General features: G+C 42.7%; 1 protein-coding gene across 9 annotated transcripts in view; it reads left to right on the top strand.

Annotated features, from left to right (window-relative positions):
• inpp4b (inositol polyphosphate-4-phosphatase type II B) overlaps positions 1-26,902 on the top strand; it is a 1,159,724-nt gene that overhangs the window by 1,110,902 nt on the left and 21,920 nt on the right. For 5 of the 9 annotated variants that reach the window (XM_086009068.1, XM_086009087.1, XM_086009033.1 and 2 more), the window contains 2 exons: positions 7,663-7,817; positions 9,188-9,238. In XM_086009068.1, the coding sequence (XP_085865194.1) occupies positions 7,663-7,817; positions 9,188-9,238 (206 nt within the window). The remainder of the gene's footprint in view (positions 1-7,662; positions 7,818-9,187; positions 9,239-26,902) is intronic. The other 4 variants (XM_086009058.1, XM_086009093.1, XM_086009042.1 and 1 more) reach the window with 1 other exon arrangement.

Here is a 26,902-nt window from a genome sequence, read left to right as displayed (position 1 = left end):
TTCCCACACCACTATTGCTCTTCCACTCTTTTTCCTCCCCCCCGCTCCGTGCAGCTGAGCCACCTGTGGTGCCGTGGACTTGTCTCTGGCTGCACTCCCCAGAGGAACCATCGCCCTCACCAGTACTCAGAACAGAATACTGGTTGGAGAGCAAGATGCACTCCAAGGACTCCTGCACTACCTGCCTGGTCCTCCTCTTCTGTCTGCCAGTCCCCCATTCCATCTCTGTCTGCACACTCTTAAGTTGCAGTGTGACCACCTCCAGAAACGTGCCATCCACGTAATTCTCAGCCTCGTGGATCCACCGCAGTGGCTCCAGCTGCCGGTCAAGCTCTGAAACATGGATCTGGAGCTGTCGTAGCTGGTGATACTTCCTGCACATGTGATTGTCCAGGCTACGTGAAGCGTCCAGGACTTCCCACATGGCACAGGATGTGCACTCCATGGGACTGAGCTGCCCTGCCAGACTAAGAACTAACTTAGCAGAAATAAACTTAAAACTTAAAAAAAAAACTCACCAGCTACTCACCAATCAGCTCTTTCCCTTGTGCTGACGTCACTTTTTCTACTCTGACATCACTCTTTTAGATTCTGCCTCTGTTGAGTTGCTGCCTCTCTCGCTCTGCTCCCACTCTGGTCTTGCCCAGATCTGCTGCCACCACCTCCTCTCGCGCTCTTTACAGCGCCACTGCTCCCGGTCCTCTCGCTGCTGCTCACGCGCTCTTTATAGCGCTGCTCCTCTCACCACTGCACTTGCGCTCTTTATAGTGCCGATGCTCTGGCGCTCTTTACAGCGCCGCTGCTCCCGCTCCTCTCGCCCGCTCATGTTTCATTTTTAATGCCAGAACTTCATTGCCACAGACTAGTGAATGATAACATTTGTTAAATATCTTCACAACTGGAACTATTTCCCAGAAAGTAAAAACAATCTCGTGAGCAGGGCACTGCTGGCGCACAAGACCTCAGTTTTGGTCACTGACTTCATCCAGTATCACTTTCAATTATGGCTTTCGTTTCCCCAACAGTTACCATAACAACTGGACAAATAATTTCCTGGAGCTTGTTCCCCCTAAAAATTGCAAGTGCCCTGCTTTGAAATGACAGCTTACTTTCCTCCTCCTCACAGAATTGCTTGGAATCAGCCAGGTTCCAGCTGCACAACAGATCTGCAGCCCCAATTGCCACAGCAACTTAGAAACAGATCTGTTGACATTCTCACCGAGACTATATCGCAGACACAGGGCATCTGTCCTTAATTGTGAAGAGTCACTCACAGTTATATGAAAAAGAACAGATCAGCAAATTGAAGTCAGTTGAATTTAAAGATTTCACAAGGAAATTGTTGCCTGACTTAACACATTTTCAGAATCCTATGGACTGACCTGAAGCATTAACCCTACCTTCCTCTGCACAGATGCTGCCTGACCTGCTGAGTGTTTCCAGCACTTTCTGTTTTTATGCCACCTTTGTAGTGTTGGTCTCTGTCTCAATTGTTCTCATCAGTCTATAGTTGTGTTCATCTCTGTATCTTTGGGTTTTACCAGTCGGTAGTGGTGTATGACTTTCTAAGTCTCATCGGTCTGTGCTGGTGTCTAATTGTCTGTATGGCTTTGACCAGTCTGTCGTCGTGTCTAACTGTCTTTATGGGGTTTTACCAGGCTTCTGTGACACTTGTCTGTTTCTGTGGGTATTATTGGTCTGTAGTGGTGTTTGCATCGACAGATCTCTCTATTCTGTCGTGGTTTATCTGTACAGGGTTTACCAGTCTGCAGGGATGTCTGTATATTTCAAATGGTCTCACCAGACTGTAATGGTCTGTCTCTGTTTGTACAAGTTCTACCAGTCTGCAGGGATGGCTGTCTGATCTCTGTGTCTCCCCAGTCTGACTCTCTGTACAAGTTTTTCCAGTTTGTAATATTGCATGTCTGTGTCTGTACTGGTGCCATCTGTATGGAGTAGTGCCTACTCGTATCTTTGTGCAGTGATGCCTCTAAGGTTTTTGCCAGTCCCTGGTAGTGTTGGTCATATAGGACTTGGGCTTAGGAAGCACAACATCAACATTTACTGATGGCCACAAAAGTAGAGGGATTGGCAAGCGTGCTCTGGAAAAATACCTTTGAGGGTTGTGTTTTCTAGTCCAGCGTGGAGATTTTCACCTCTTGCTGTGTGACTAAAACACTGTCAGTTCCTAAGTTGTAGAGCCAGCTGACAACTTACGTGGTTTGTCTAAGTTTTGATGTGACTCAGGAACAGAGGGAGACAGAGATAGTAAATTGCCTTTTTCTTATTTCTTTTTATTGACCTTTATTGACTATACAATCCACAAATTAATATTTCTTGCCTAGGTTCTCTCTTTCATCATATAAAGCACGCGCCCTGTTATTTCAATGTTCTTTGCTTGGGTCCATCCGCTCAAAGAGCCCTTTTAATCTTCTTATCTTTGTCCAGGGTAACCTGTTGGCTTATCACACCTGCAAACCACATGCTTTATCGGCTTTTTTCCCTCCATTTTTGCCTAAGTTGTTTGCATCTCACGAAATGCAGTTTTCTTGGCTTTTCTGTGACCTAAACAATTCTCCCTATAGACCCCTCCCACCCTCAACTTCTGCTTTCTCCGCTGCCCCTTGTACATCTGATATATGGTCAGGTCATTCTTCACTTTTCCACTCCGTACATTAACTCCAAAAGCTACTTTCTTTACTGTGAGTGATGCATTAGTTTGCATTTTGTTAACAGTAGTAAATAGTTATATAATTCCAATGGTTTCAACGAGCAATTCATCAATAGACAATACCCAACAAAAGGGCATAGGTTAGCAGAGCAGACAGATGGGAGGCAGAATTTTACCAGTTGTGCCTCTGTCTTTATCAGCCTCATCAGTCTGTACTGGTCTGTATGTCTATGGGTTTTATGTGTAGTGGCATTTGTCTGCCTCCAGGGATCACAGCATTCCACTGTGAGTCTGTCTGCCCCTATGGGTTTTACCCAGTCTGCGGTGGTGCCTGTACAGATCACACCAGTCTGTAGTGATGTCTCTCTGCCTCTACAGGTCTCACCAGTCTGTAGTAGCGTCTGTCTCATGTGTCCACAAATCTTACGCGTCTATTGTGGTATTTGGCTCTGTATATATGGATCTCAACAATCTGTAGTGGGGGCTATGTCTTTACACATCCGAGCAATAACACAATTGTTTTTTATAGTTTGCAAGTCACTTGGAACTATATATTTTTTATTTGTTCTCGTGATGTGAACAATGCTGGCAAAAGCCACATTTATTGCCCATTCCTAGATGCCCTGAGAAATTGGTGATGGGCCGCCTTCTTGAACCGCTTGAGCCCTTGTGGTGATGGTGGTCCCACAGCGCTGTTAGGTGGGAGATTAGAGGATAATGACCCAGCAACAATGAAGGAACAGCAAAATATGTCTAAGTCAGGATGGTGTATTTCTTGTAGGGGAACTTGGAGGTGATGCTGTTCCCATGATATTTTTGCTTGTAGAGATCAAAGGGGAGTGCAATGCTGTCAAAGTAACATTGATGAGTTGCTACAATGTATCCTATAAATCGTACATACTGCCGCCATAGTGCGCCAGTGGTAGAGGAGGTTAATATTGAGTTCAATGGCTGGGACACTGATCGAATCACAGAATCACAAAATCTACAGTGCAGATAGAGGCCATTTCGGCCCATCGAGCCTGCACCGACACACATCCCACCCCATCCCCGCAACCCCACGTATTTAATCCCCTAACACTAAGGGTCAATTTATCACAGCCAAATCAACCTAACCTGCACATCTTTGGACTGTGGGAGGAAACCGGAGCACCCGGAGGAAACCCACGCAGACACAGGGAGAATGTGCAAACTCCACACAGACAGTCGCCCGAGGCCAGATTTGAACCCGGGTCCCTGGCGCTGTGAGGCAACAGTGCTAACCACTATGCCACCGTGCCCCCCTGAATGAACTACTTTGTCCTGGTGTTGACATAACAGGTTGAGTTTAGCTTCCGGTCAGTGATGATTCCACGATATTGATGGTGGGGGACTCGGAAATAGCGGTGACATTGAAAGTCGGCAGTAGATATCTAGCAATTTTCTTGTTCGGGATAGTAAGTACATGGCACGTATGTGGCATGAATGTTACCTGCCACTTGTCAAACCAAACCTGGATGTTACCCTGATCCAGTCCTGCTGTTGGCTGACATACTTCATTATCAGAGGAGTTGTGAATGAGCTGGCCACTATGGAATCATCAGCAAATAGCTTTACTTCTGACCTTATAATGGAAGGAAGATCATTGATGAAGCAGCTTTAGATGGTTGGACTGAGGACGCTTTCCTGAAGAACTCCTGCAGCATTGTCCTGGGACTGTGACGACTGTTCTCCAACAACCAAAACCATCTTCCTTTGTATCAGGTATGATACCAGCCACTGAATGGTTTTCCACTTGACCCCCCACTGACTTCCACTTTGCTAGGACTTGCCTTGATGTCAAGGGCAGCTACTCTCACCTCTCTGGCACTGAGTTCTTGCTTCCATGTCAGGATCAAGGTTGTGATGATGTCCGGAGCCAAGAGGATCTGGCAAAACCAGAACTGAACTTCAGAGAGCAGGTTGTTGGTGAGTAAGTGGCACTATTGAGGACTTCTTCTATCACTTTACTGATGATTGGGTGATAATTGGATATTTGATTTATCCTATTTTTTTTGTGGATAGGACACACCTGGGCACTCTTCCACATTGTTGATTTGGTGCCAGTATCATAACTGTATTGGAACAGCTTGGCTAGGGGAGCAACTAACTCTGGTGCACAGATCCTCAGCACTGCAAGTTGGATGTTGTCTGGGGTCCATCACCTTTGCTTTGTTCAAGGCAGTCAGCTGCTTCTTAATGTTACGTGGAATAAATCAAATTGGCAGGACATTGATGGTGGGAACCTCTGGCGGAGGCTGTGTAGGATCATTCACTCAACTCTATTGGTTGAAAACACTTCACATAGAATAACATAGAAATTACAACACAGAAACAGGCCATTTGGACAAACCAGTCCTATCAATATTTATCCTCCACACAAACAGTAGCCCCGCCCTGGTCCCATAATTCCCATTTCCTTCAACCACGTATCTAGACTGTTGTTATATGTTGACATGGTGGGGGCATGGAATTTTAAACCACCCCTCCCTGATAAGAACAGGGCGGGCATGCAGTTAAAATAGGCTGGGAGTACTTGTACAAAAAGAAAATACTGCAGATGCTGGAAATCTGAAATAAAAACAGAAAATGCTGGAGATACTCAGTAGGTCAGGCAGCATCTGTGAAGAGAGAAACAGAGTTAACGTTTCAGGCCAGCATTTATTGCCCATCCCTAGTTGCCCTTGAGAAGGTGGTGGTGAGCCACCTTCTTGAACCACTGCACTCCGTGTGGTGAAGGTACTCCCACAGTGCTGTTAAGTAGGGAGTTCTAGGATTTTGACCCAGTGACAACGAAGGATCGGCGATATACTTCTAAGTCAGGAGGCGAACTTTGAGGTGGTGGTGTTTCCATGCGCCTGCTGCCCTTGTCCTCCTACCTCAACTCCACCTTCCACACTATCCCCATATCCTTTAATTCCCTTAGTTCCCAAAAATTTATTGACCACTGTCTTGAATATATACTGAACGACTGAGCATCTACAGCTCTCTGGGGGAGAGAATTCCAAAGATTCACAACCATCTGAGTGAAGAAATTTCTCCTCATCTCAGTCCTAAATGGCCGACCCCTTATTCTGAGACTGTGACCCCGTGTTCTAGATTCCCCAGCCAGGGGAAACATTTTCTCAGCATTAACCTTGTCAAGCTCCTTAAGAATTTTATATATTTTATAGGTTGGCACCACCCCACACCCACACCATAAAGCATCCCTACAATGACCAAGCCATTCCTTTAACACTCATCACCACTGCGGGGGTACCGTTATGTCTCACCATTCACTGCAACTCACTAAGCCACTTCCAAAGGTACACACAAATCTGTCCAAGATTGGAAACTGTTGAAAATAAGATTTTTATGTTTGACACCACATTAACGGAAACTTTACATAAACATTGGATAAAACACCCAAGTGCCTACCTTTGTGTGTTATTTGTTGGTATGATTGCACTAGGATGAGGGTGAGTGTGAGGGGTGGCTAGTGAGATGGGGATGTGATATTGTAGATAGGGATGGGTGAAGATGCAAGGTTTGTTGGTGTGAGTAAGGATGTGCAGGAGTAGGGTAAGGAAGGCAGAGTGATGGGGATGTGATGAGAGGCACAGCAGGATGCAGCTGAGTGTGGCTTTATACTGACGTTTCCTGATCTAATGAGATCATTGAAACGTTTGCGGCACTGCATCCAGGCCCTCCTGACCACATCCTTGCTTGTGACCTCCTCTGCAGTCTGCAACCAGGCTGTCTTGATCTCCTGGGGAGGCCTCTTCAACCCGTGGGAAGGGAAGAGGACCTCCCTGCGTGCTCTGACTCCCTCCAAAAGCATATGGAGGGAGTCACCGGAGAACCTGGGTGCAGCCCTCTGTCTCTGTGCAGTCATTGTCAGTGTTTGCAGCACTCCAATGCACTAACAGCACTATGTTAGATGAAACTTCAAATCTAATGTGGCCATGGTCCCTTTAAAGATGTCACCAGATCCACTGCATCTCATTGGGCCGGGTTACGCGCTGGGCAGACTTAATAGGCATCATTAAGATAAGTTTATTTTCAACAGCGGGGTCGGGACACGACATGGTCACTGCCCGCACCGGACCCACCAAGGTAAAAAAAATTCTGGCCCATGTTCCCTGGTCAATTATTTCCCTTTTTCTCTGTAAACTAGATTCAGTGCTTTCATAGAGAGGTTGACTCAAGTGCACCCAGTTCCAGAATCGTTGTAGTAATTATCTATGTGAACCCTCACATTTAAAAAAAAAAAAAAACACACCTCGTTGAAGACATGCTTTCACAAGTTTTCAGCTCCAGGGCTTTGACTTGTACCCAAAATGAGTTTCTCTATTCCTCTTGCTGGTGATTGTCACTTAATTATAAAGAGCAAGTCATGTATTTTCATAGTTTTAATGCCACCAGTGATAATGAGACAAGTGGGAACAGTCTCACAGAAGACCACAAAGATCTTAGCTGTGAAATTATGCTGCGGGATACTCTCCTACACATGGTTAACACCTTGTATCATGGTGTCCCAAAGCATTTTTTGCAGGTTTTATAGGTTTTAAAGTTTTAATACAGTTGTTCATAGAATTGCATAGAATTTACAGCACAGAAACAGGCCATTCGGCCCAACTGCTCTGTGCTGGTGTTTATGCTCCACACGAGCCTCCTCCCACCCTACTTCATCTAACCCTATCTGTATATCCTTCTATTCCTTTCGCCTTCATGTTTTTACCTAGCTTAAATGTATCTATGCTATTCGCTACTCCATATGGTAACGAGTTCCACGTTCTAACCACTCTGAGTAAAGAAGTTTCTCCTGAATTCTTTATTGGATTTATTAGTGACTATGTTATATTTATGGCCCCTAGTTTTGGACCCCCCCCCCCCCCCATCTTAACTCAATAACTAATTTGCTGTTTCACGATGACTATGAAGGTTTTCAAGGAACAATTTCAGTAATTCAAGTCATTTTGAATCCTGTTTAGATTTGCCGAAGGCTCAATGGAATACGCTTCACAAGCTGTAAAAGTGCCAAAGACAGGACGTCAATGTCAGTGACGCTGGAGCAATGTGTGATTCTTCAAGAAGAGCATAGTCTACACCCGGACTATTTTGTCCGAGCACTGGACTGTATGAGGAGGTAGGTGTTTGTCAAGTACGTCCCAAGAGACTTGTATATTGGCTGGCAGGACAATTGTACAGCTTTACAATAAATTAAACTTGAGCAAAATTGGATCAGTTTATACAGAAAAGGGTAGTGAAAGGTATTGCATAGAAGCAGAAAGACACAGCAAGTTACTGGTGGTACAAATACTTAGAAAACAATAAGGTCTATAAAGGATTGAAATATTTTCTTCAGAATATATTTCTCACATAGTCTGATAATCTGGAAGACTTTTACAGGGAACAGTATTTCATAAACATTCCCAGTTCAAAACTTACTCATGGGAAAGGCCAGTCCTACACTATTCACAGAGCTCAGATACTAATTCCTGAAACTAAACCGAAAATCAATGGAAGATTAATTTTATCACCATGTCTTGGGGATAAAGTTCTTCTTCGGCGGGGTGCAAAATGGGTGGTAGTGGATTGGCTGCCCGTTATACACCCCGTCCACATTTCATTTCCATTGATGAGCATAACGGTATTACCTGCTCCTCTGGGTAAATAGTGTATGATTATTTCTACTGGTTTGTGAATCAGTAACAAGGACATGAATTTAGCATCAGTTCCACATTATTCCACATTTACCCAGAGGAGCAGGTAATACCATTATGCTTATCAATAGAAATGAAATGTGGACGGGGTGTATAACGGGCAGCCAATCCACTACCACACATTTTGCACCCCACCGAAGTTGAATTTTATCTACAAGATATGGTGATATATTCCAGTCCAAAAGTCCTCTGAGTAAAGATTCAAGTTCAAAGACAGAATGGTGTATTTTATGTGTAGACTCACCTGATTCCAGTGCTTACACCTAATCCATACCTTGCTTATCTACTCGAGCTTTGACCATGTATAATTTAATTAGCACTTAGTCCATAGTTACTGCTTTGGCAACATAAGATGTCGATGCTTTGGCAACATAAGATGTACCTTGTCATGCCAATAAAGCAATTTGAATTGAATTGAATTGAAATCAAGGAACCTGTCTGCATATTGCAGGCAGTTGATCTCCAGTCCCCATCTTGAAGTTTGGCAAGGGGAAGACAGCTATCTCTCTATTACAGTTTTAGGGCTTCACCAGATATTTCTCTTGTGTTCTGTGCCAAAGACTACTCTCGTAAATTATTCTTCACTCTGTACAAATCAGGTTATGACTTTTTATATGCACAATATTGTAAGGATCTGAGGAGACTCCATATTGGTTGTGTGATGACTTTATTGATGTGGAATAAGTAAAGTAAATACAATAATTTTAGCAATAGTACAGAGGAATAAGCATAACGGTATTACCTGCTCCTCTGTGTAGAGTTGTAACCCCTGCCCCTTCTCTCTTTCTCCCAGTTTATATCCTGTCTCCTTCCTGCCGTGTTGTTTGCCCACCCAGTTGTCCAGGTGCAGTGGCTCCATTATCACTTGCTTCTTGTATTGCCACTTTACTCCATTGCATGCCAACCCACTTCATTAATATTCAAACTTGCCTGAGGATTGTGTGTAGATTGTAATCTCACCACCTGCCCTTACTTCCCTTGGTTAATAGTCCTCATGCTGTGATCAAATGGTCCTCTTATCAGTACCTCATACTATGGGCCAGATTTTGCTAGAGTGGGGCATCCCGCGGTGTGCCCCGTTACTTAGACTTACAATTACTCGTTTAGGTTTTTAAAAATTTTGCCCTCAAAGTTGCTGGAAGTAGGAGCTGATAACCGCGCAACGAGGGTAACAGGGCATCTGGGACGTACAGTGTATCTCCTTAACCAATGGGATTTAAGGATTGAGAAATAAACAAAGGAAGGACTGAGAATGAGGGGGAATCAATGTCAAATCAGGTACAGAAAGAGAATAAAGAGGGATAGAAAGATTGGATTAAGTGAGGGAGAAAAAAGAGACAAAGGAAAAAAAAAAAAATTTGACATTTAAAAAATCTATAACAATTGATAACATTGCAGGAATGAAATGATACTTATAATTGTTCATTTTCTGGGCAAGAGAGGTTGATTGGCATTCATTAACAATTATCACATTGTTAGTGGTACTTACGCTGTTAATTACCAGACTTAAGTTTCTGTGGTGAGATTAATGGACAATTAATGTAACAAATGCAGAAACTTCATGAGACTCACAGGGAGGTTAAGGGTGAGATGCCGTTTTCGCGAAGCTAATGGCGGAGCAGCATAAATTGGCCAGCAACTTGTGGATAAGTCTTAAGTTTGTTTGATAACGCTCCTGTGAAGCACCTTGGGACATTTTACTATGTTAAAGGGCTATATAAATGCAAGTTGTTGTTGTTGTGGCGAGTCACAATTCATGGTGTATTTCTTCCTCGTCGCAAGTTGGCTGAATTGTGCATTAATAACGGTGTGCGTTGTTCACATGTTATTTTTTCAGTAAAATCTGGGCCAATATGAAAAACAAGTTTCAGTTTACTGTTGCATCATGCGAAGTCCATTCCAGCATCACCCGAAACTTATTAACCCCATGTTTGCTCTAGCTAATACTATCTAAAATGTAGTTCTACCATTTACCCTGCTTCCTTATAATATTCAGTAGCATTGTCCAATGGTAGAACAGAATCCTGTTACTGTAACTAGCTCACTGAATTGACATGAGACCTTCCATGTTCTCCTAGTCTTAAGACTGCTGACAAATGAATATATCAGACCATGCAATTTAGACTATAAACTGCAAATCAGGTTTATTAAAAGTACAAAGTAGATTGAAGCCGAAAATCAATAGAGCAGGATTTCACCTGATTGCAAAAGATTTTGTCTTGTACTTCGAAATCCATCATTTTGAGTGTTCCAGCCCAATTTGTGGTTGCCAGTATGGTATTTGGCAAAGATGTTTCATTGGTGATCTTATTGCCAATGTTGTTTAGCTCTAGAACTTTCATGAATTGTCATTGTCTTGGACATCGTCAAAGTCCTTGATAATATGCACTTTTAAACCAGTTACCATCAGAGTGAGTCCCATCAAAGCTATGTCCATGGCTATCCAGTTTCCCCTCAAACTATTTGTTGTTGTTGATGGTTCATCCTGACTTAGGGTAAATAAAATTAGAGAGTTAAATGCATGGCTCAAAGACTGGTGTGGGAGAAATGGGTTTTGCTTCTTGGGACACTGGCATCAATACTGGAACAGGAGAGAGCTGTTCCATTGGGACGGACTTCACTTGGCCAGTGCTGGGACTAGAATCCTGGCGACTCGAATAACTAGGGCTGTAGAGAGGGCTTTAAACTAATTAGTGGGGGGGAGGTTTTAAGAGAGCGAAAAATAAAAATGACAGCGGAGAAGGCAATAGAGCAAGGTAGCAGTGGGGGAATTAAAAACCAGAGCATGTCAGGAAGGGGCAGAATGTATGATGATAAAGGTAAAGTAGTAAAAGGGGTAAAAGCAGGAATAAATTGTCAGAAAACATATTTGAAAGTTCTTTATCTGAATGCACGCAGCATTCGTAACAAAATAGATGAGTTGACGGTACAAATAACTACACATGGTTATGATCTGGTGGCCATTACGGAAACATGGCTGCAAGATCATGACTGGGAACTAAACATACAAGGGTATTTGACAATTAGGAAGGACAGACAGGAAGGAAAGGGAGGTGGGGTTGCTATGTTAATCAAGGATGGAATCACTGCAATAGTCAGAAATGATATTGGGTCAAAGGATCAGGGTAGTGAAACAGTTTGGGTGGAGATAAGGAATAATAAGGGGAAAAAGTCACTAGTGGGCGTAGTCTATAGGCCTCCTAGCAGTTGCAACTCTGTTGGTCAGAGTATAAATCAGGAAATAGTTGGGGCTTGTAATAAGGGAACAGCTATAATCATGGGGGATTTTAACTTTCATATTGACTGGACTAATCAAATTGGGCATGGCAGCCTTGAGGAAGAGTTCATAGAGTGTATTAGGGACGGGTTCATTAAGCAGTATGTAACTGAACCAACCAGGGGGCAGGCAATCTTAGATCTGGTCCTGTGTAATGAGACAGGATTAATAAAAAATGTCCTAGTAAAGGATCCCCTTGGAATGAGTAACCATAATATGGTTGAATTCCAAATTCAGTTTGAGGGTGAGAGAGTTGGATCTCAAACCAGCGTACTGAGCTTAAATAAAGGAGACTATGAAGGTATGAGAGTAGAATTGACTAAAGTGGACTGGGAAAACAGATTAAAGTGTAAGACGGTACAAGAGCAGTGGTCTACATTCAAGGAGATATTTCACATCTTTCAAGAAAAATATATTCCACTGAGGAAAAAGGGGAGTAAAAGAAAAAGCAGCCATCCATGGCTTAGTAAAGTGATAAAGGATAGTATCCTACTGAAAACAAGGGCATATAAAGTAGCCAAATCTAGTGGGAGGATAGAAGATTGGGAAGCATTTAAAAGCCAGCAAACAATAACTAAAAGATTAATTAAGAAAGGGAAGATAGATTATGAAAGTAAACTAGCAAAAAATATAAAAACAGATAGCAAGAGTTTCTACAGCTATATAAAAAGAAAAAGGGTGGCTTAGAGGATGAGACCGGGAAACTAGTGGTCGGGAACATGGAGATGGCAAAGACGCTGAACAAATATTTTGTATCAGTCTTTACAGTAGAGGACATTAAAAATATCCCAACACTGGACAAACAGGGGGCAATGTGGGGGGGGAGGAGCTAAACACGATTAAAATCACTAAGGAGGTGGTACTCGGTAAAATAATGGGACTTAAGGCAGATAAATCCCCCGGACCTGATGGCCTACATCCTAGGGTCTTGAGAGAAGTGGCGGTAGGGATTGTGGATGCATTGGTGATTATTTTCCAAAACTCCCTGGACTCAGGAAAGGTCCCGGCAGATTGGAAAACTGCTAATGTAACACCCTTATTTAAGAAGGGAAGTAGACAAAAGGCTGGAAACGATAGACCAGTTAGCCTAACATCTGTGGTTTGTAAAATGTGGGAGTCCATTATTAAGGTAACAGTAACAGAGCATTTGGATAAACATAATTTAATAGGATAGAGTCAGCATGGTTTTACGAAGGGGAAGTCATGTTTGACAAATTTGCTCGAATTCTTTGAGGACGTAACATACAGGGTGGATAAAGGGGAACCAGTGGATGTAGTGTATTTGGACTTCCAAAAGGCATTTGACAAGATGCCACACAAAAGATTACTGATCAAGATAAAAAATCACGGGATTGGGGGTAATATACTGGCATGGGTGGAAGATTGGCTATCTAACAGAAAACAAAGAGTTCGGATAAATGGTTCATTCTTGGGCTGGCAATCAGTAACTAGTGGTGTTCCGCAGGGGTCAGTGCTGGGACCCCAACTCTTTACAATCTATATTAATGATTTGGAGGAAGGGACCGAGTGCAACATATCCAAGTTTGCCGACGATACAAAGCTGGGAGGGAAAGCAGTGAGTGAGGAGGATATAAAAAACCTGCAAAAGGACATAGACAGGCTAAGTGAGTGGGCAGAGATTTGGCAGATGGAATATAATATTGGAAAGTGTGAGGTTATGCACTTTGGCAGAAAAAATCAAAGAGCAAGTTATTATCTAAATGGAGAGAAACTGCAAAGTGCTACAGTACAAAGGGATCTGGGGGTCCTGGTGCATGAAACACAAAAAGTTAGTATGCAGGTACAGCAGGTGATCAGGAAGGCCAATGGAATCTTGGCTTTTATTGCAAGGGGGATGGAGTATAAAAACAGGGAAGTCTTGCTGCAGTTATACAGGGTATTGGTGAGGCCACACCTGGAATACTGCGTGCAGTTTTGGTTTCCATATTTAAGAAAAGTTATACTTGCTCTCGAGGCGGTTCAGAGAAGGTTCACTCGGTTGATTCCGGAGATGAGGGGGTTGACGTATGAGGAAAGGTTGAGTAGGTTGGGCCTCTACTCATTGGAGTTCAGAAGAATGAGAGGCGATCTTATCAAAACATATAAGATTGTGAGGGGGATTGATCGGGTGGATGTGGTGAGGATGTTTCTACTGACGGGTGAGACTAGAACTAGGGGGCATAATCTTAGAATAAGGGGCTGCCCTTTCAAAACTGAGATGAGGAGAAACTTCTTTACTCAGAGGGTGGTAAATCTATGGAATTTGCTACCTCAGAGAGCTGTGGAAGCTGCACCATTAACTAGATTTAAAACGGAGATAGACAGTTTCCAACAGATAAGGGAATTAGGGGTTACGGGGAGAGGGCAGGGAAGTGGACGTGAGTCCAGGTTCGGATCAGCCGTGATCCTATTGAATGGCGGAGCAGGCCTGATGGGCCGTATGGCCTACTCCTGCTCCTACTTCTTATGATCTTATTTTTCTCTTAGTTTAGAGGTTTCACAGGACTCCTGCACTCTGTCCCATTCTGTTCCTCCTTTATATCAATGGCCTTCTCCATTCATTATCCAATCATATTCACTTTTTCTGTTGGTGATTCTCTTTTACATTCATCACCTTCCTTCAGTTGCATTTTTTCAATCTTCATTCCTTATGTTGGCACAAATTGGCTGCTGCGTTTCCTACATTACAACAGTGACTACACTTCAAAAAGTATTTCATTGGCTATAAAGCACTTTGGGACGTCCAGTGGTCGTGAAAGGCGCTATATAAATGCAAGACTTATGTGGTGCAATAACTGAATAACTCAAATAATGAAAATTTGGTTTCTTTCAATTCTTTGAAGATACAATTTCTTCATGTCATTAGGTTTAGAAATCAAAAACACTAAAACAATTCTTCTTTATAAATTCTATAATTGCTAAAACTTTTAAAAATGGAATCATTTAATTTTTTTTAAAGCTAATGACATAAAAGAGGCTGGAATCCTATAGGCACAAAGACCAGGGTTCAAATCCCTTATCTGGCACATGGAGATTTTTAAAATTTCTTTCAGTGACTGACAGTAGTTTTAAAATTCAATTGGAAAAGATGAAATTGTGATTCGAACCTCTCTATCAAAGAAATGCCTGTACATGAGATGGCCATTTGGTCCATTGTGCTTGTTGTACTCTTTTTGCATATCTTTTAATCTATTTTATCAAGAATAAATCAAATTCCTTCTTTAATCTTGTGATTCACTAAGATTCAAAAGCCTATTGTGGTAATGCATTCTACATTCTAAGACTTCTTTCCTGTGAAAATATTTTATCTACTCTCCCTCTTTATGTTTCTAATACTAATGCTAAATTTATGCCCTTGTTACTGATTCACAAACCAGTAGAAATAATCATACACTATTTACTCAGTCAAATCCTTTCAGAATTTTGAACACTTCTATTAAATCCCATTAACCTGCTCTGCTGAATACAGTCCTAGGTCTCATCATAATCATAGATTCTCATCCATTGTATCCTCCTGGTGGATTTATGTTGCATCTTTTTCCATGGTTCCATAATATTTTATAATGAGGTGCCCAAAACAGAATACAATACTCCAGCTGCGGCCTAATGTCTAGTATAGATTTATCATCAACTCCTTTCTTTTGTCTGCAATACACCATATTATATAGTAAACCCAGGATTCCATTCGCCTTTTTTTTACTCTCAATCCTGCTTTTAAAATGTGTGTGTCTGCACTTCTTGATCTTTCTGTTCTTCCACTCGATTGAGAGTGATACCATTTAGGGTATATTTCCATTATTTGTTCTTTGTTACCAAGATGTACTACCTCACACTTATCTACATTTGTCACATATCCGCCCATTTCCTTAAGCTATCTGTCCTCCTCCAGTCTCTTTGACCTCCTGGGACACACTGTAATAATCAGCAATGGCTGCTGCACCTATGCTGTGGGGTTCAAAACTGCACTGTACTATTCGATTATGTTGGGGGGTAATTTTAACCTAACCCTCCCGGACGGAAACTGACTGGATCGGATCGATCGCCCATTTTACAACCTGCCCAATTTTACTTTCCATTGACTAATACCCCTTTAGATACGTTGTTGTTCCTTCATAAAAGTAACTCACAGTTCTGTGTGCTGTGAGCTTACATTTTGTTTTTGTACTTGCTCTTCCACAATTCTGCATAAATTTATTTTTTATTGGCCTTTAACAAGACTCTAATGGTCCTTAATGAACAATGTTGGGGCTAACTTTGAAACACATTTTAGCAAGGGCGCAGAATTCCGAATAGAAGTAAAAAATGGAAGACAAATCCTCTACCGCTATTATTCCACTGTATCGCTGGGCTGCACCTGAACTGAGACCAAGGTCCTAGCGAAAAGGATAAATAGGCTGTAGAATGGATTTTAAACCATTAAAGGAGGGGGAGGTAGTTTCGGTAGAAATAATAATAGTAACCTAAAGATAAGAAAAAGAAGGGATGAGAGCATATGAACAGAGTACAAAAAGTGATAATATAAATACTCCATGTACAAAGAAGGCTATAGAAATAATAATTAAATACCTGATAAAAATAAAGCAGGAGTGATGAAAAATAAGAACATATTAAACTGCCGGTATAACAATGTAGAGGGTATCATCACATGGCTGCGGGGTCGAGTGGGAGGAGCAGGGGGGACGGGGTAGAAGAAGGGAGAAAGTGTCTAGTCATGATGCTCCAGCCATCATGAGTGTTGGCAGGCTTGATGAACCAGCTGGTCTTTTCCTGTCCGTCAATTTTGTATGTTCGTATCAGCAACAAAAAGTGTGATGAGTCAAAAAGTGTATGAAAACACCATCAGGGGATATAGTCAGGGTGGGGACCGTTACTCAAATGCAGAGCCTTGGTCAGACCCCATCTGGGATACTGCATTAAGTTCTGGGCACCACTCCTCAGGAAGGATATATTGGCCTTGGAGGGATACAGAGCAGATTCAGCAGAATGATAGTGGGGCTTAGAAGGTTAAATTATGAGATTACATAATCTAGACTTGTATTTCCTTGCGTATAGAATATTTAGTGGCGATCAAATCGAGGTGTTTAAAATGATAGGTGGATTTGATAGAGTAGATACAGAGAAACAATTTCCTCTGTTGGGAGAATCCATAACAAAGGGGCACAATCTTAGAATTCGAGCTAGACCGTTCAGGAGTGAAATCAGAAAGCACTTTTTCACACACGTGGAGATCTGGAATTCTCTCCCCCAAAAGGGCTGTGGTTGTTGGATCAAGTGAAATTTTCAAGACTAAGATTCATAGATTTTTGTTAGGTAAGGGTATCAAGGCACAAGGACCAAAGGCAGATAAATGGAGTTGAGGTACAGATTAGCCATGTTCTGATTGAATGGCGGAACAGGCTTGAGGGACTGAATGGCCTACTCCTGCTCTCATGTTTACTCATGTCTTATTTGTTAAACTTTACACAAAATAATATATGGCTCATATTTGCTGGTTGTACAGCAACATTGATAGAGGCCTGGAGTAGGCCTTCTACCCATCCTACTCACATCAGGTGGTATGTAGCATGGTAGCAATAAATATAATCATGGGAAAGGGGGTAACAACCTGTATCAGTCTTTGTAGAATAGTTACAGAATTTCAAAGAAACTGCAGATTTGATCATACAGCGTATTTTCAGCATATTGATTAATATTCTTGTAATATGTGTGCTGTTGCGTTTGAATGTAACAGCTTTTCTTTCTCACTGAAAGTAAAAATGCTTCCATTTCTTTGAAGGAAATGCGGTAACCTTTCATGAATAATGCCGCATCCAGTAAATTCTGCAGATTTATGTAGAATGCGGCAAAACCGGTTTGGATCATTATCATTGCTACTGGTCAAAATAATATTGCTTTGATTATAATTAGAAAACTAAGTCAGTGTATCATTGCATTGTGATGCTTAAATGAAGCCAAATATTTTTCCTGCAGCCAACAAATCCTCCCAACCTTAGGTAGCATGTTCAATCTGTCAAACATTTGTTTTATCACCATGACACATCAAACATGAATCATTTATTTTGTTACAGCTTCCTGGTTCACAATTGTTGATTCCTGTTAGCTGAACAAGTGCTATGGAATTTGCAGCAGACACTTTGCAGTGCTCATTTTTGCATCAACAATTTTTACATACTGATGCATAAATGTGTACAATTTTGCTCTCCTTACCTAAGGAAGGATATACTTGCCATACAGGGAGTGCAACGAAGGTTCACGAGATTGATTCCTGGGATGGCGGGACTGTCGTATGAGAAGAGATTGAGTAAACTAGGCCTGTATTCTCTTCAATTCAGAAGAATGAGAGGGAATCTCATTGAAGCATGCAAAATTATTACAGGGCTTGATAGGGTGGATGCTGGGAGAATGTTTCCCCTTGGCTGGGGAGTCTAGAACCAGGGGCCACAGCCTCAGGATCAAGGGTAGGCCATTCAGGACTGAGATGAGAAGACATTTCTTCGCACAGAGGGTGGTGAATCTTTGGAATTCTCTACCCCAGAGGGCTGTGGAGGCTCAGTCATTGAGTATAATCAAAACAGAAGTCGATAGATTTCTGACTAGTAAGGGCATCAAGGGATATGGCGATAAGACTGGTGAATGGAATTGAGGCAGAAGATCAGCCATGATCTCATTGAATGGCGGAGCAGGCTCAAAGGGCCGAATGGCCTCCTGCTGCTCCTATTTCTTATGTTCTTATGATATAGTGTTGCGTGAACGTCGTCATTTTTTGTTACTAGTTGATCTTTTGTGGAATTGCACATGGGTAGCCGCGCAGCTTAGCAGGAATGTTGGTGGTGTGTAAAATGGGCTGCCGATTCACCATCGCCTGTTGTGCACTTCCGGCAAAGTCAAATTTCACCCCCCAAGTTTGTATTTAGATGAAGCAGGGGTGTTAGAAGACAGGGTGTAATTAGAACACAGATGAGAGAAGAGTGTGGTGCTGAAGGCTAGAACAAGCCAGATGAGGAAGATAGAGTGGGGTTAGAGACTACAGGGTGGAAGGTAGAGGATTTCTCGAGGCTGGGGTTCAAGGGGGGATGGTAGAATACATTTAGAGGCAAGGGAGAAGGTCACATAGTTAGAGAAGGTTGAACAGGTGTAAAGGCTGGAGGGCAAAGTGGGAAGGTAGAATTGGGTTCGAGATTGAGAATGAGATTATTATTATATGGGGCACAATGGGGGTGGGGTGGGGGTGGTGGTGCTAGAATTGACTGAGGGGGGCTTTCCAGGGCCTGATGATGCAGCCTTGGGGGATACCAGACATGGGGCAAGGAGGGGAGTGGGGAAAGAGGTTTTCTAAGTTTATTTTTCTGTAAAGCGCCACACAGTCAGCACGTGCTGTATATACTTGCACATTTTTGAAGTTCTATCTTTTTAAATAAGAGACATCTTCCCTTTCCCCTCCCCCTTTCTGTTACCCTCTTATTCCCATTAGTACCCTTCTATCATCCTCTTTGACAATCCACTCAACTCCTCTATCCTACCCTCCCTTTTCCACTCACCTGACCCCATAACCCTCCATTACACAGCCCATTCACATCTCCCAAGGGTGGGCACTGAGAGGTGCGAGACTCCCTTACCCTCAACTAGTTTTCCTCTACCCTCCCACACCATCTGTTTTCCTTAGAGGTTTATTTGCTTTGAACTTTTTTTTAAGAGATCAAAAGTTGCCTGTTTTTGCCTTTTTTTTCTCATTACACAATTGAACCTGTCTCACAACTGTCAGGTGGAGATAATTAGTTGGCTTCAAAACGAAACTGGCATTTTTTGAAAATTTAAAGTAGCATTAAATGAAGCAAGCAAACTCTTTGGGCTGGATTTTGTCAGCCCACAAGGAGGTGGGTATGGAGGCAGGACTGCTGGTAAAGTTGCAAAATTTGGGGGCGGGTGGCAAACCCACCCCCACCCCGCCTCTGTACCCTCTTCCCAGGAGACGGGAAGCCATCCTGCCCCGGGTCCCGTCTCCTCGAGGCGGGAAAGGGATTAAAGCCTATTAACTGCCTGTTAACAGGCAGAAAATAGGATTATTCCCAATTTATCTTACCAAGTGCAGGCTTCCCAACCTCAGGGAACCCTGCCAGGGTGGAGGTGACGAGTAGGAGGTCTGCGGGGGTCGGAGGGGTCTGAAAGTGCAATGTAGAGGTGAGTGATGGGTGTAAGTGCAGAGTGGTAAGTATATAAGGTGAGTGTAAAGTGTTAGAAAATGTTCACTTACCTTTGTTTCTGCCTCCAGCCTTCAGCCACTGTGGAGCCGGAGTCCCAACATCTTCATTGTAGATTGCACAGACTGGCTGTTGGATCCTCCAATCCAACAGCCAGGTGATTTCTGCAAAGTTGAAAGGTTTGATGAGTCCTGAACACAAGGGGCTGGATTTTCCTAAGCCCCTGGAGTCGGGTTGGAGGCGTGCGGGCGATAAAAATCGGAGATCCGGGGGTCCCGACCCCATCCCGCTTCCAACCCGCCTCCATGTCAATATCATAGGAGTCGGGTTGCCGACAAGTGCTGGAACCCGACTCCCAGAGGCGGGAAGGGATTAAAGGCAATTAAACGGCCTGTTAACAGGTAGTTAACAGGTAGTTTTTTGCCTATTCGCGATTTTTATTGCTGGTTTGTGGGCTTCCCGACATCTCCAAACCACGAAAAGTTTTCGAGGCGGGACGTGGGTCTGAGGTCTTGGAGGGGTCGAGATGCCCAGTGTTCAGGTGAGTGAGGGGTGCAGGAGTGCAAAGGTAAGTGTTTTGCAAGTGTTTAAAGTGTTTAAATAAGTTTAACTTACTTTTACTTACCTTTACAGGAGTCCTGCATTCCGGTGTCGGGAGTCGGCTGCAAGAACCACAGAAGCTCCGATTTTTAAAAAAAATCAGCTTCTTGGTTTCTGCAGCAAAATGATTTTAAAGTTATCCTGAGAAAGGACTGAGGCTGAATTAGCAGTTTTTCAGTGCTTGACAGCTTCAAACAGCTGTTAAACACTGATATTTCATCTGCCAAAAGCTTTTGACAGATGAAATGTCAATCTCTGACGTCACCTGTTGCCGGGTGGCCCTTAATTGGCCTGCTGAGCCCACAGGGCGGGCTCAACAAGGTCAATCAGAGGAAAATCCAGTGGGTTGGCCACATCTCCATGGAGGCGGGACAACAAGCCCGAATGTGGGTTTCCCACCTCCAACCCGCCCCCGTAGCAAAATCCAGCCCAAGGACTCATCAAACTACACAGAATGTCAGTGTTTGACAGCTTCACAGAGCTGTCAAACGCTGACATTTCTTCTTTCAACAAATCTTGACAGATGGCACGTCAGACGTTGACGTGCTCTGTCACTGACTTCCCCCTAATTGGCCTGCTGAGTCCGCTGGTCAATCAGGGGAAAATCCCGCTGGTTGGCCAGAAGCTGATGGAGGCAGGATTGAAAGCTGGCAAGCAGCAGCCCCACCTCCAAAACCTTCCCATTGGCAAAATCCAGCCCTTTCTGTCTGACAGTCTTTCTCTCGCCTCCTTTAGTTTATAAAAACAGTTATACAACACAAAACAAAAACAATATTAGAATGCTGTCTTTTTTTCTCTCTCACACTTTAAAAAAAACACTCGATATAAATGTTTGTAGGAAAGCTACTGGGCAGAAGGTCCTAGCATGTTAAGTGAAATTTTACCAGTACAGCTTGTTGAATTGTCCTGATCTTGGAAAACTAGGAACATTGCAGAATTCTGAATCAGCTCATGGAGTCATAGGGGGCGATTTTGCCAGCCCTGGGGAGGTGGGTCTGCCGGGAAAATGGCAGAATCTGGGGGCGGGTCCAATCCGCCTCCGTGCCATCTTCCCAGGAGGCGGGTACCCGACCCATGCTGGGTCCCATCTCCTGGAGGCGGGAAGGGGATTACAGCCACTTACCTGCCTGTTAACAGGTAGTTAAGAGGATTATCCCCATTTTAGCCACACAAGTGCGGGCTTCCCGAAGGCTGCGAACCCCGCCAGGATCAGTGAGGCGAGCAGTGAGCCTGCGGGGGTCGGAGGGATCCAAAAGTTCGCTGTGGAGGTAAGTGATGGATGCAAGTGTGGAGAGGTAAGTTTGTGAGGTGAGTGAAAAGTCTTAGAAAAAGTTTACTTACCTTTGTTTCTTCCTGCAGGCTTCAATCGTTGGGGATCCGGAGGCTCCGGCATCTCCACGGCAGAGATGACAGAATGGCTGCTGCATTCTCCGATTCAACAGCCATCTGCTCGGAAAATAGGTTTGGTGAGCCTTGAGTACAAGAACTCACCAAACAACAGAGAATGTCAGTGTTTGACAGCTTCTCATCTGTTTTTGACAGATGAAACGTCATACGTTGACGTTCTCTGTAACCGGCTTTCCCTTAATTGGCCTGCTAAGCCCGCTGTGGGTTGGCCACAAGTCGATGGAGGCGGGACTAAAACCTGACAAGCAGCAGTCCCGCCTCCAACGCGCCACCATTGGCAAAATCACCCCCATAGGTCTGGGCAAAAATATCAATGATAAGACCTGGTTTTTGGGAGAGGCAGAGGCTTTCAAGTAAGAATTTTTATGAAGGCACGAAAAGAAACAAGATAATTCAAAGAATAAATGTAATCATGTTATTGTCAATCATGTTATTGTGAAATATGTAATTTTTGAATGTTTTATTTAAACCCTTATTTTTGGATATTAGAAAGTTCAGTTACTGAGGAAAAATATAGCAACTGAAAACATTTTTCAGAAAGCATTTTGACTGATTTGTGGGAACCCGTTGGCTAGATTCCACAACCATAGGCTAATATAATTATAAAATACCTGTATGTCATACAGTGTGATGTCTTTAACATTGAAAATACCTAGCACAGCATCAACTACAATAGTAACAGATACTGCAGGTATATAGAATTAATTTTGAATAAAATGCGCACTCCACATATCAAATTTCATTACAGTGTATTATTTACACTGTCCATTCTATTAGCCCTACTTTTGTCCCAGCAACCAACTGAACGTTATTTGTCTGTAGCATTATACAGATTGTATAGCAATAATTAATTCTTCAGTGTGACTGTATCATGTGGCAGTGACAAGAACTCATGGCACTGGCAGTCATCAACTGTCCTGAGAACCACCACCAGCAAATAAACAGACGCAACCCATGCTGCCTCCCCAGTGACTCATTTGATAAAAAATACGACCCAGTCTGGTAGTGAACCTTATAAACCAGGAAGGTTCCAAGTTCAATCCCCTATCTGTGCTAAATCAGCTGGAGTGGAAGTCAGTATCTTGCCCAAATGGCTATTTCTCATGTGGGAAACTGGACAGTTCATATTAGCAGGCTATTCAACCTTGGGACATCACATTCAAGCCTGATCTTGTCTTAACCTGATGTCCACATACATAGAAACATAGAAAAATAGGAGCAGGAGTAGTCCATTCGGCCTGTCGAGCCTGCTCCGCCATTCAATATGATCATGGCTGATCCTCTATCTCAATACCATATTCCCGCTCTCTCCCCATACCCCTTGATGCCTTTTGTGTCTAGAAATCTATCTATCTATCTCCTTAAATATATTCAGTGACTTGGCCTCCAGTCTTCTGTGGTAGAGAATTCCACAGGTTCATCACCCTCTGAGTGAAGAAATTTCTCCTCATCTCAGTCCTAAATGTCCTACCCCGTATCCTGAGACTGTGACCCCTCGTTCTAGACCCCCCAGCCAGGGGAAACAGCCTTCCTGCATCCAGTCTGTCTAGCCCTGTCAGGATTTTATACATTTCAATGAGATCCCCTCTCATTCTTCTAAACTCTAGTGAATACTGCATGATTAACAATCTAAGTCATGATAATTGTATCCTTGTATTCGATTCACAATACCTTGATTATAGACATATAATTGCATTAGAATCGGGGCCTTTTATATTTTCTTAACTAATCATCACAGATGTAAAGCTGTGTGCTACCGTCTAAGCCTGCATTTTAGCATTTTGTTCAATGATTGTTACACTCCATCTCTACCTTTGTTTATGACAGCCTAGAATCTGATGGCATTTATTGTAAATGAGATACCTAACTTAAATTAAAGGCTCTACCTCCCCCCTTCATACCCAGAACAGTAAGTCATGAACCTGTCTCTTAACCCAATATTCCAGAGCCCTGTCATTGCCATTACACACTGAGACCTAGCTAAAGGTACTCTAATGCTACATTTGCTTCACAACAATGCCATAACCTTTGAAGACAGTGTGCTACCTGAGGAAGCTCAAAGACCCATCTAAGGAGATGTTATTCTACGAGTAATGCAAATGAGGGCAGAGGCAACCTCCTTTTTGACCACCGGTAAAACAAATTTCTTTCATTTGGGAAGATATCACAGCCAGAAAATAAAGTCACAAATTGCATTCTTAAACCACCTGCACAAGCATGAATTTGTGCATGCACATTTGTTTTTCCCTTGCTCTGGTACTATAAATGCAACATATAATAATGGATGTCTAAATTCCAAGACATTTATTCGCATTTGGATGCACTGTCTGTGCGTTCGTGTTGACAGATGAAAACGAGCATGAACCAGGTTCCACCCTTGAAAATGCTGTTATTGGGCCCAAGCCTGCTGTTCTGGGGTGGAAGAAAAGGGGGGGAGCAATGGATTTTGTAGGCAAAAAGCCTCGGACCAGCACTTTGGGAGGGGGGAGGCAGAGGGGAGATGTTAGTAGCAGTGCTTGCAGCCGGCAAGAAGGAAGAAGAGCGCCAGTATTAATTCGGGTGGGGGAAGTAAGAAAGAATAGTGCCAGCATTAACTGAGGAGAGAAGGAAGGAGGTTATTAGCATTAATTGAGAAGAATGCATGCATGATTGTGGGGTGGGCAGAGTAGAGTGCCCACATGAACTGGGGGAGGGGGAAAGGAGAATGCAAACATGAACTAAAGAGTGCTACGTTAAATGCGCTATATAAATGTAAGTTGTTGTTGAGTTGGTAGGTTGTGGGTTGAAGTCCCATTCCAGGAAGTGAGCACATCATTTGTGCTATCACTTCAGTGCAATACTGAGGGAGTGCAGCATTGCTGGAGGTGGTGTTTTTGGATCAGATGTTAAACTGAGGCTCTGTCTGCCTGTTCAAGTGGATGTAAAAGATCCCATGGCACTGTTTCAAAGAAGACTAGGGGTTTTCCTTGCTGTCTTGGTCAATATCCATCCCTCAATGCACACCACCAAAGCAGATCATTCATTTCAATGTTGTCCCACGAGACTGTGCTTCTTCTTCTCCACCTCGTCCAAAAGGGCATTGAGGTCCACCTCTGAGCAGTTCACTGTTCTTTTCCCACCTCTTCTCCCTGCTTGCCCAGTGGGTGCACGTGCCACCTTCATTGCCATCCTGCTGCCAACATAGAATAAAGATGTGGATTATAGATGCCGTGGAAAGATTTGAGCAGGACTGAGAGAGAAAACACTCCCAGGGTAATGCTGAAGACTGGAATCTGCAGAAAGTTTTTAAACAGTTACACCATTATTGCACTCAAGTTTCCTGGAGGTTCAGCTGCTTATGCTCGTTTTACATTTGAATCACATCAGTATTCACATTTACATCAGTTCGTAATTTGTTTGTAACAACTACTGCTGGTGAACAGCATAATTTTCTGGTGCAGTAACGGTGTAACTGGAAATTCAAGGCCAAAGAATTTTGTACTCTCTTATCTTACACATTGTAGTTTTAAAACATTTACAAAATGCCCTTTAGACTAAAAAATTGCAAATGTAACTCCATTATTTAAGAACGGTGAGAGAGAAACCAAGAAATTATAAACCTGTTAGTGTAACATCTGTTGTGGGCAAGTTATTGAAATCTATCATTAAGGACAGAGCACTTGGAGAAATTTGAGCTGATTAGAGAGAGCCAACATGAATTTGTAAAGAGTAGGTCATGTCTAAGAAACCTAATTGAATATTTTGAGTAAGTAACTAAAGTAGTAGACAGGGGAATGTCTATGGATGTAGTTTATAAGGACTTCCAGAAGGCATTCAAAAAGATTTCACACAAGAGACTGTTAGCTAAAATTAAATCTCATGGAATTGAAGGCAAATTATTGACCTGGTTAGGTTACTGGTTAGGCGGTAGATGACAGAGAGTAGGGATAATGGGTATGTACTCAAATTAGAAGGAAATAACTAGTGGTGTTCCACAAGGATCTGTGCTGGAGCTTAGATCTAATGACTTAGATAACACAATAAAGGGCAAAATTGAAACTAAAGAAAAAGGCATACACAATAAGTACATGGAAAACAAAGGAGAGGAAGACAAAAGGGAATATGAAAAGGTTTAGAAAGTCAAAAAAAAATTAGGAAGGCAAAGAGAAACTACAAAGTTAAATTATCAAAAAAGTAAAGTATTACTGTATAAAAAAGTAAAGTATTCTACAGGCACATAAATAACAATAGAAAAATCAAGATAGGGATAGGGCCACGAAGGAACACACACGATAAATTCACAGGTAATGACAGTGAAATGGCAGAAATATTAAATAATTACTTTGTCTCGGTATTTACCAGGGAGACTAATATGGTGGACATGACATTAGAAGAAATCAAAAAAGATATAAAGATATTTAAGATAGAAAGGGGGAGATAATTGACAAACTAATTAAAATTAGAGAGAATAAAACCTCTGGTTCACTTAGGTTGCATCTGCACATATTAAAAGACATTAGGGAAGAGATAGCGGAGGCACTATTATATATATATATATATATAAAAATTCATTAGAAAAGGGAATAGTGCCAGAGGACTAGCGGAGAGCTAATGTAATTCCTATATTTGAAAAGAAAGATGGAACAAGTCCAGGGAACTATAGACCAATTAGCTAAACAGGAAAGATAATGGAATCCTTACTCAAAGATGTAAGAGAAAAACATCGTGCCCTAGAAATTGGATATGGCCCAAAAATGGGTGGTGTCATGGCCCAGTGCAATTTATCTGTGCCAGGTCAAAGTGGTCCAGGTAGCACGGAAAATTCGTGCTGAGCGCTCATTTACATGATTATGAGTGCTGCTGATTGGCTTACCGCTCAACAGGTGGGCCAATATCGGGTGCAGTCTAATTGCAAGTAATATTTGGCCTAGGCTTTCGCCACTACTTAAAGGGGAGGTGCTTTGATGCAGCAGCAACTCATTGTCATTGTAGTTGGAGCTCGAATTGGAATCGCACCTGAAGTTGGAAGACATGGCAGAGCACCAGC

Source organism: Somniosus microcephalus, chromosome 2 (genome assembly GCF_052327205.1).
Source record: "Somniosus microcephalus isolate GS21.2 chromosome 2, FLI_Smic_1.0, whole genome shotgun sequence".
Taxonomy (NCBI): Eukaryota; Metazoa; Chordata; class Chondrichthyes; order Squaliformes; family Somniosidae; genus Somniosus; species Somniosus microcephalus.
This window is presented reverse-complemented; position numbering and strand designations above follow the sequence as displayed.